This window comes from Blastocystis sp. subtype 4, assembly GCF_000743755.1.
Source record: "Blastocystis sp. subtype 4 strain WR1 chromosome Unknown seqid_0304, whole genome shotgun sequence".
Classification (NCBI taxonomy): Eukaryota; class Bigyra; order Opalinata; family Blastocystidae; genus Blastocystis; species Blastocystis sp. subtype 4.
In genome coordinates, this window is record NW_014569243.1 from 2065 (window position 1) to 11795 (window position 9731).

General features: G+C 38.3%; 7 protein-coding genes across 7 annotated transcripts; 2 read left to right on the top strand and 5 right to left on the bottom strand.

Annotated features, from left to right (window-relative positions):
• Positions 1-273: 273 nt before the first annotated feature.
• Positions 274-952, top strand: JH06_4101 (mitochondrial 2-oxoglutarate malate carrier protein; the record flags this gene model as incomplete). Its single annotated transcript, XM_014670240.1, has 3 exons — positions 274-284; positions 310-407; positions 435-952. 3 exons carry the CDS (start codon positions 274-276, stop codon positions 950-952), a joined length of 627 nt encoding a protein of 208 aa, XP_014525726.1.
• Positions 953-1247: 295 nt separating this feature from the next.
• JH06_4102 (hypothetical protein) lies at positions 1248-3441 on the bottom strand (the record flags this gene model as incomplete). The annotated part of the gene is made up of 11 exons (XM_014670241.1): positions 1248-1403; positions 1434-1731; positions 1763-2034; positions 2064-2219; positions 2250-2555; positions 2586-2727; positions 2760-2852; positions 2898-2992; positions 3024-3159; positions 3190-3337; positions 3405-3441. The coding sequence occupies 11 exons, from the start codon at positions 3439-3441 to the stop codon at positions 1248-1250; spliced, it is 1839 nt and encodes a 612-aa protein (XP_014525727.1).
• A 619-nt stretch (positions 3442-4060) lies between these two features.
• JH06_4103 (aspartate aminotransferase) lies at positions 4061-5406 on the top strand (the record flags this gene model as incomplete). The annotated part of the gene is given in 4 exon segments (XM_014670242.1): positions 4061-4088; positions 4106-4164; positions 4195-4308; positions 4339-5406. 4 exon segments carry the CDS (start codon positions 4061-4063, stop codon positions 5404-5406), a joined length of 1269 nt encoding a protein of 422 aa, XP_014525728.1.
• Positions 5407-5456: 50 nt separating this feature from the next.
• JH06_4104 (hypothetical protein) lies at positions 5457-6387 on the bottom strand (the record flags this gene model as incomplete). Its single annotated transcript, XM_014670243.1, has 5 exons — positions 5457-5714; positions 5743-5897; positions 5928-6176; positions 6208-6268; positions 6346-6387. The coding sequence occupies 5 exons, from the start codon at positions 6385-6387 to the stop codon at positions 5457-5459; spliced, it is 765 nt and encodes a 254-aa protein (XP_014525729.1).
• Positions 6388-7078: 691 nt separating this feature from the next.
• JH06_4105 (phosphate transporter) lies at positions 7079-7880 on the bottom strand (the record flags this gene model as incomplete). The annotated part of the gene is made up of 4 exons (XM_014670244.1): positions 7079-7204; positions 7233-7354; positions 7404-7549; positions 7579-7880. The coding sequence occupies 4 exons, from the start codon at positions 7878-7880 to the stop codon at positions 7079-7081; spliced, it is 696 nt and encodes a 231-aa protein (XP_014525730.1).
• Positions 7881-8076: 196 nt separating this feature from the next.
• On the bottom strand, positions 8077-8477 carry JH06_4106 (hypothetical protein; the record flags this gene model as incomplete). The annotated part of the gene is made up of 2 exons (XM_014670245.1): positions 8077-8304; positions 8412-8477. 2 exons carry the CDS (start codon positions 8475-8477, stop codon positions 8077-8079), a joined length of 294 nt encoding a protein of 97 aa, XP_014525731.1.
• A 34-nt stretch (positions 8478-8511) lies between these two features.
• Positions 8512-9018, bottom strand: JH06_4107 (hypothetical protein; the record flags this gene model as incomplete). Its single annotated transcript, XM_014670246.1, has 2 exons — positions 8512-8970; positions 9001-9018. 2 exons carry the CDS (start codon positions 9016-9018, stop codon positions 8512-8514), a joined length of 477 nt encoding a protein of 158 aa, XP_014525732.1.
• Positions 9019-9731: the final 713 nt, after the last annotated feature.

Below are 9731 nucleotides of genomic sequence, written 5' to 3' on the forward strand. Positions count from 1 at the left end.
CATTCTTTCATTTATTAATATTCATTATTATTATTCTTATTAAACGTGGAAACAGAGAATTCAACGAAATATTACTGATTTCTGTCAATCTGATTTGATCATTCACTACAAATCACTCTTATCTTATACGATAGAATGGTTGATACCAAATCATTTCCCAAATGGGTAGAAATCTCTTCTACATTTCATTCATAGTCTAGTTATGTTCTAGGTGGTTGTGCTGGAATTCTTGCAACTACATGTGTTCAACCTCTTGATCTAGTGAAGACCAGAATGCAATTGAGGTAGAGATTATTGAAATGGTTGAAGGAAAGTGGAGAAGGTTCTGGTCAAAAGTTGTATTCAAGTAGTTGGGATGCTATCAAGAAGATCACAAAGAATGAAGGATTCTTCAAGTTATATCGAGGGTTTGTTGTATTAAGAAGAGTAAGAAGGTAGATATACTGCTGCTGTTCTTCGTCAAATCACTTATACAACAACTCGAATGGGAGTGTATGCGAGTTGTCTAAACTATGTGAAGAGTAAACATGAAGGAAAAGTCAACTTTGGTGAAAAGATGTTATGTGGAATGATTGGAGGTGCTTGTGGTGCTGTAGTAGGAAATCCAGCTGAAATCACTTTGATTCGTACTTCAGCTGATAATCGTCTTCCTCCAGAACAACGTCGTGGATACACTAACTGTATTCAAGCAATCTATCGTATCTGTAAAGAAGAAGGAGTGGCTATGTTATGGAAGGGAACTTCAGCAACAGTAGTTCGTGCTATGGTATTGAATGCTGCTCAATTGGGAGGTTATTCACAAGCTAAAGAGTTGTATAAAGACAAATGGCATTTGTTTAAGAATGATGGATTGAGTCTTCATATTGCTGCTTCATTGACTTCAGGTTTGTTCTGTACGATTGTATCTCTTCCTGTTGATATTGTAAAGACTCGTCTTCAAATGATGAAGTGAGAATAAGAGGAATGAATGATGAATAGAAATGGTGAGTATTCTGGTTGTGTTGATTGTGTGACTAAGTTGATTCGTTCTGAAGGATTCTTTGCTTTGTGGAAAGGTTTCACTCCTTACTTCTTCCGTTTGGGTCCTCATACCATTCTCACATTTGTATTCCTTGAACAGTTGAACAAACTCTTTGCCAAGTACTACATGAAACAGAACTCATTTGTTTCTTTCAAACACTTCACCCACATTTCTATTCATTTGTTTGTTTCACTTTCCGAGCTTCTTGTTGTTTCTACAATCATATTCATTCAAACAATCTTACTCGATGATACAGTCTCTGACGTTCTTTCTTTGTCAAATGCTTTTCTTCTTCCTTCTCTTCCTCTTTCGCTTCTTCTTCCTTCTCTTCTTCTTCTTCTTCACTACTCTCCCAACCATCTTCTTCTTCCACATTCAACATCTATTCATCATTCTTCTTTCTCATCTTCACATCCATCAAACCTTTCTCCTTATCCAATTCCAGATCCTTCTTATTGATCTCCACCTTCGGTTTCTGTGATTCTGGTTTCACTCTCATACTCACTGGTACTGTGAAATCCAAACCAATATATCCAGGACAGAAGAAGTGGAGATGGAACATCATCAATCCTTCTTTGTCAGGTACAATTGGGAATCCTCTCACTTCTGTGAACATTTCACTTGATGTTACCACAATTGCATCCAGAGCTGATTTGTCTTCTCGATCTGATAACACAACAATCCAATGTTCATGAATACGATATGGGAATCTATCTCTCACTCTCTCTTCATTTCAAGTACCGCTGAGAATATACTATGTCCTTCTCTAGTTTCAATTCAGAGACTGACATCTCACGTAGTTCTTCAACACTTAAGGCCATCTTATCATTCTTCTCCTCCTTCACCTCCTTCATCTCTTCCTCCTCACTTTCACTCTCTTTGTCTGTTTCACCTTTCATTACTTCTTCAACTGATACTCCCTCAGGCAATTGATTCTTATGAACAATCTTCATCATACATGTCACTCGATCTCCCACAAAGATATCTTCTTCATCTTCTACTTCCAATTTAGCCTACTCTCAATGCATCTCATCATTCTCACTTGTACTTCCAACACAGGCAGATGTTTCACCACTTGCTTCACTTCTTCCATTTCCTCATTCAACAAATGTTTCATTCCCTTCCACTTGCTTGGATCTGTTTGAATGAAATCTTTCAAATCATTCACACGATTTCGTGATCGATTTGCATTTGCCTCCTATCTCTCATATCATCTCTCAATACTCACTCGATCACCAATATGAGGCAACTGTTTCAATAGTGAATCTTCAATCCACAATCCCTGATACACATATTGTTCGAAATGAATCACAGTTGATACCAGAGCCAAACTTGGATACTTCCCACGAATACGAGGAACCATTGCCAAACCCAACATTTCTTGCATCAGCTCTGGAGCCTTTGAGAGAATCACTTCTTGATCTCGACGATGAATTGGATTCACTTCCAGATTGTTCAAGTATGCATGAAGAAGGATATTCGTTTTCAACCATGCTCCTAACTTCGCATCTTCCTTTGCTTTCTCTACAGGTACCTACTTATCATTCTCATCTCCTTCACTTACACGAGGTCGACGCATCTTTGATGATGCAAATGAGTTCTTTGGACACAGAATATTCATGTACACAAGAAGATCATCATCATAACTCTGAGGTTTCATCACATCCAACAGTTCTTCAGCCACAGAGAAGATCTCAGGAACACTTCTATCATCATCAAACATACTCAGCATGCTTACTGAAGTGGCGTACTTTCATTCATTGCATGATAATATGAACCAATTGTCTCTTCTTTGATCTTTGGCTTATCCTTCTTTGAACTACGAGACTTTCTATTCCTTATCAGTATCATTCATTCATACAAACAATAGACTAACAGAGGAATTCCAGCAACCATCAAAATCAGATAACCAATCACCACAATTCGACTTCCTGCCTTCTCTGACATCCATTCTGGAAGAGCAATACCAACCTATTCATCATCCTATTCACAAATACAATACTTTCACAGCAGAAGGACCATCAGGATTACCATAACGCTCATAATTTGAACGAGCCAACTCATCTGTTAGAATACGATAAGCCTTTTCCACATCACGGAACTTCTCTACACTTCCAGTTGGTTTATCAGGATGATATCTCATCATTAGTATCTCTACCAACACTTACAATTTTGCCATTCTACGATATGCACTCTTTATCATCTTATCATTTGCTCCAACAGTAATACCAAGGACACTATAAGGATCAAACAGTTCTGGCTCTTCAGCTGTTGTCAGTACACACAAACGAACAACAACAATAATCGAAAGAATAACTAGAACTAGATTAATCCAAAATCCAGTAGTAAGTGGACTTTCTACTACTGCTTCTTCAACTTCTACGAGTTGTTTCTTCTTCTCCTTCTTCTAATATAATCATTCATTCTATATTGATTCATACAATAGGTTCCTTCCTTATTACACGCTTAATACGGCTGTATAAGAAGAAAGAAGCAATAAGGATATAAATGCTAAGTATTGCAATTACAAATATCATAAAAGCATTTGTATCATATTCTTCTGTCATGATCGTTTGTATTAGTTGAGATATTGATTGAAATGTGATTGACAGAAATGAACTGAATTTGTTGTATTCCAGATTTGTTTACTAATGACTCATTCTGAATCAACACTATTGAGGGAATCATATTCATATTGGAGACTCTAATTGGTATTCATAAGGCTATTGAGACGAAGGTTTGTCATCACCAATGAATCATTGTCAAGTAGCTAGAAGACTAATGATATTCATCTTTTCTGTTGTATTTTTACACTTTTCGTACTCCCTGATTTGTGCTTTCTCTGTTTCCCTCAGCTCAATTTGCTACAATTTGACAGATCTTTTACATCAATTTTTATCGATTATTGACATCATCTGTCTTGAATGAGGAGTTCTATGTTCTATTTGTTCTCTCCCATTTGATTGGTGCACGAAATATTTGAGTGGAAACGGAGTACTCATAGAAAGCGATCACATTTTTCGTTTGAGGGTTAGTAATATGCTTTCTTGCGGTAGACATTACGATGTTGATAGTAACGTGTAGTTCGTGCCATTCCAAAAGCTTCTGTTGTTCGATGTTTTTCTGCATCGCCCTTTGCTAACGTAAGAATGTATTGTAGTAATCCCACTTAGGTAACTCGTCCTAAGCCTGATCCAATTTTCTTCTTGGGTGAGCAGTTCGATGCTGATCCTGATCCTAGAAAGGTCATTCTTGGTGTAGGTGCTTATCGTGATGAGAATGGAAAGGTACTTTTCTTGTTATTGTTGCTTATATAGCCTTACGTTCTTCCTTGTGTAAGAGAAGCTGAGAAGAGACTTTGTTGTACTCAGGATCATGAGTATCCTTCTCTGATTGGTATTCCTGCTTTCTATGATGCTGCCTGCAAGTTTGCTTGGGGTGATAAGCTTTATAATGAGAAGAAGGATGTGATTGCCAATGCTCAAGCTATTTCTGGTTCTGGTTCCCTCCGTCTTCTTGCTCAGTTCCTTAAGAACTGCAATATCACTGGCAAGGTCAATTTCCCTAACCCTACTTGGACCAATCAACACACCATTTTCCGCAATGCTGGTATGCCAACGGGTGACTACACTTATCTGTCTACTGAGTCTCCCGTGCTGGATTTCAAGGGCATGATGGATGATATCAACAAGGCAGATGATCACTCCTGCTTCGTGTTCCATGCCTGTGCCCATAATCCTACTGGTGTGGATCCTTCTCATGAACAGTGGGATGAGATTTCTGAGCTCTGCAAGAAGAAGAACCATATTGTTCTTTTCGATGCTGCTTATCTTGGCTATTGCTCTGGTTCTGTTGCTTACGATGCTTATGCCTTCCGTAAGTTCGTTGAGGATGGTCATAATGTTGCTTTGACTCTTTCTTTCTCTAAGAACTTCGGTCTTTATGGAGAGCGTGCTGGAATTGTGTCCATCGTGACTGGTTCTCCTAAGGAGAGAGAGAATGTTGTGGAGCAGCTTAAGATTGGTGCTCGTGCTCTCTGGTCGTGCCCTCCTCTGTATGGAGCTCGTATTGTTACTACTGTTCTGAATGATCCTGTGTTGTTCAAGCAGTGGGAGGGTGAGTGCGCTGCTATGTCTCAGAGAATCAAGGACATGCGTGCTTTGCTGGTCGAGAACCTCAAGAAGTGTGGTTCAAAGCGTGACTGGTCTCACATTGTGAAGCAGAGTGGTATGTTCTCGTACACTGGTCTTACTGTGCCTCAGATTGAAAGACTGCGTACTGAATTCCATGTCTACATTCTGCCCTCTTCTCGTGCCTCTGTGGCAGCTATCAACCCCCATAATGTAGAGTATATTGCTAAGGCTATGCACGAAGTTACTAAGTAAGTGTTCGAACGCTTTGTGTTTCTTTCTAAACACGTTCATAGAGTACATGGTCATATGGCAATGTCAGGAGTGAATCCTGTCATCTTCTCAAGATTCACTAAACGTGTTTTTAGTTCGTAGACCTCTTGTTGAAGTTGTGAAATTACCTGTGTTGTTTGCTCATCAGCTCCTGATTTGGATTCATCTGTTTCATTCATTCCCCGCTCCAAAAGGTCTTCGAAATAATTGTACATTTGAACTGCCATTTCAAATTTCTCATCTCCAAGCTTTTTACGAATCTTAATGAAGTCTTCTGTTCCTGTTAAACCCTATATCAAACTCATCGCCTAGTAATACTTGAAAAGGATTTTTGAAAAACACCACGCTCTGTTCATGGGAACTCACTCTCAATCTATCGGATAGAGATTTCAACATCTTTATCGCAGTACAACGTTTGATCTGTTTCCTTACATACTTTCTCTTCGTATATCCACAATCGACATCTTCGCCATCTATCCATCACATTACTCACTTCCTTCTACCTGGGCCCTTTTTCCTAGTTCGATGTTCCAATTTGCGTCGCATTCTTCTTTCATAGACTTGATACTCCGCTGGACGCAGTACCCATTTTTCATTGATACGACGGAAGATTCCTGTTGAATAGAGGGCTCCACTCACCGCTTTTGACCGATCACCTTTGTACTTTGTTCCATCTGCCTTTCGCAGATTATCAAAGGAATCACCAATACGATTCAGAATCTCATCCATATGAAGAGGCTCTTTGGCATTTTCTACGCTATTAATATTCGTTGGAACTCTTACGAAGCACATCCACAATACGACCCACAAGTGTATTATCAAGTCTTTTTTTACCTTCATCTGTCTACACATTATTGTAAAAACAAAAATATACAGCATCTATCACCTCTTTCAACTCAGTTTCAGGGAGGTGAGTTGTACCTTCTCCATCCAACCGTTGATTTCCATAGGGTAGTATGACATTTGGAATTGTGCTCGCTTCCAATGAAGAGTACATACCAGTCATCTCGTCAACTATTTCATTGCCTAATCCTTCTTGTGTATTTGCTTGATCATGATTGTTCTAAATCACACCGATGGCCTATTCCTACAGTCATTAGCGAGGGAAGAACAACTCGAGATTCCTGTGGAATTGCTACCACATTGTGTGACTGTGATTCTCTCTACACTCAGAAAGGAAAGAAAAGACAACCATTCCATCGCTAACCAACGCCTGATTCTCGTTTGATGCTGCTTCTACGAGGTTATCAAAAAGAAGAATAGAAAGAACCATCAGTATGCTGCGGAACCTCTAATGGTGTCGAAAACACTCCCTATGCTATCAGATAGGCTCTGAAATACTCTACGGCATTAGAACTGTTGTTCTTTTCACCAAATGGATTCTCCATGAGGTTCCTTCCACTAGAGTAGGATTTGAATTAATAGGGAAATTGACGAATATAGGCCCTATTTTTTGACAATATTGGAAACGATATTGCCATGGATCTGTGTGTAAGTATTAGTATTGATGATCTAAACAGGATAAAAGAGTGGTAATATAAGTAATGACGTGCAATATCAGACAAACAAAAGAACAACCTGTTAAGTTCTAAATATCGGAAAACGGGATTGGCACATCGAGGTCCGCTCTACAGGTAAGATTTGATATCCTTGTTTACCTAAAGTTACCGCAGTTATTCACTTGTTCATTTTCCATTCGGAAAATGTTCCATATTCCTCTTCGAATCACTTCAAGTGATCCAAATACCAGATATATCACATCCTCATCCATTTTGTGTACCTGAATAATAAAAGTTCACGAATCCTACTAGTAACAATTTCGGAATCCAAATGAATCGTAGAATAACGTTGATCCAGATACAAACGTGATAGCAGAGAGGGTGTGAAATCAGCGTTTTCTTTCTCAAAAGGAACCAAGGAGAGTGAATATCTTTATTTCGAAACAATCCTACAAGATCAAAGATGATTCGATCAGTTACCCCAATCTTCGTGAATATCCCAGTACAATGCATAGAGACTGTAAACAGTCTGAGCAATAAAGAAAGGAATAGGAAATTGAATTAAACAGCAGGAGATAATGGAGAGCAAGTATTTGATTCCGTTGTAGATATTTGGATACATAAGTCTGTACTAATGAGTCAATCCATACATTACTTGGTATCTCTATATCTTCGTAAGTTCTGAACTAATCGAATGAATTGAGGTAGGATCAAAGAAGTATATCGAAGAATGAGAACTGTTTTCTCTGGGAGCTTCACATAGATGTCATTAAAGTTGATAAATGAGCGTGTGATAATACTAGCAATGACATGAATCAAATCGTATATGGTTTGAGTATGGGATGTGAGCTTCAAGTCAAGTTGAATTCGATAAACTACCTGATCACCCAGAAAGAAATCAGGAAACCGTACAAAATAGAATGGAACAAAGAAGAGAGTAATGCAATGGCGAAGCATGTACCAACGGTATTTGTATTTCTGTATGTCATTATTTTGTTCTCGCTTACTTCACCTGGAAGAGGCATAATTGTGAGTATCAAGATGATTGTTGTAATAGGACCAATAAGTGAGATTTGAAAATGAGATAGAACTCGCTCAACAAACGAATAGTAATACCATAGATTGATGAGGAGAAGGATGAATAATGTATAACCTAGAATAGAAGAATATTAATTGTTTTACTCGAAGCAAGACGGAATTGATCTAATGCATGTAAGAGATAGGGCTTGTATTTACCAAAGATGAATTCATAATTGATTCGATATCGTTGAAATACATAGACATCCATTCCCCAAAGCCATAATTGTAACATGAAACTGACTTGGAGTCGGAGATAACACCATAATGACTTCATTTGAATCTTGGTAAGGAAGATGGGATGCTAGCTGTTAGAACGAGAATGATGCTACTGAATGTAGATTGAACAACAAAACAACTAGTAGGACGATCGATGCACCCGTCTATGTAATCACCTTGTGTAATTTCTACATTAAAACCGATTGCAAACCCATTGGATACAGGTCGTTTGTTCTCAAGACTCTTCAGATCATTCATTGTTTTGGATGGAGATCCAACAATAAACTATATATTACTGAAGTTTGGCATTTACCATTCTCCACAGATTCTCAATACGCTGTTGCTGACTTGACAGATCACGTTGCTTAAAGAAGCTGAGATGATTCACAGCATTGTTGACGGTTCCTCTACTGTCAAAGTAGCTGTTCTTGTCATGTTTTTTCAAGATCTTGTCAATAGCTTGCTTATTCAACATGCAGTAGTTCTTCAAGTAACCCGTCATTCGATACAATTCCTTATTTTCATCATTTTCTATCGTATCTACTTTTAATCCAAACTCCAGTTGACGATATGTCTGACTCTGACTCATTGAGCTGATCCTCCTTAACTCACAGAAGTGTTCTATTTGTTTCTCATACTTTGCAATCTTGTCACGATACTCATTGAGCTTTGCTATATACCAAGTGTTCACCATATCGATATTATCAGTCAGTAAGGTGTAGAAGGCCTGTTCACGCGCAACTATTGTACCCTACTGATTATTCCTCTCCGATGACCACACATTTCCCTTAGGAATCATGAACTGGAAAAGAATATGACCTTGTTCATCCTCCCACTGTTCCTATGATAAACATAATATATATTCCACACTGCAGGATCCGCTAACTCAACTACAAGACCAGCAGATATTGAAGATGTCGACGTTGAGTAATAACTATGTGAGCCTATATAAAATGAACAACGGATTCACTACTTAGAAGAGAATCTTCTAAGTCACTCCCATCATGAGATAGGAGTTCGACAACATCGCTGCTGTCTATCTTTCGAAAGTTCTCTTGACTTTCAATATCGTCGTAGAAAGATAAAATTCGCCTGGAAGAATAATCCATTGGGTCTTCTGCTGGATCTGATACTCACTCTTCTTCCAACCAATTCAACTTTTTATTTTAAGAGAGTCAATGATTTTCTTCAGTTCTTCATACTCAATGAACTAAGTCAAAGATCATCTCTTATCTGTACCTTGTCCCTCCACTCAGGAACAATATTATTGAGCAAGTAATTTCCGAATTCCACCATATCGAGATGATCGGCTACAGAAGGTGGTCAAAAGCTGACTGTAGGAAATCACGGGAATTTCTAGAAAATTGAAAACGGAAGATTCTCTTGAATCATCATTCTCAGTCTATGGCTAAGATGCGATTATCATCTCAGGAATCAAATAAAGAATGTCATGTTCATTCTACTAAAGACATTGAAGAAATGTGTTCTCTTTCTTCAAAAAAAACAACTCAA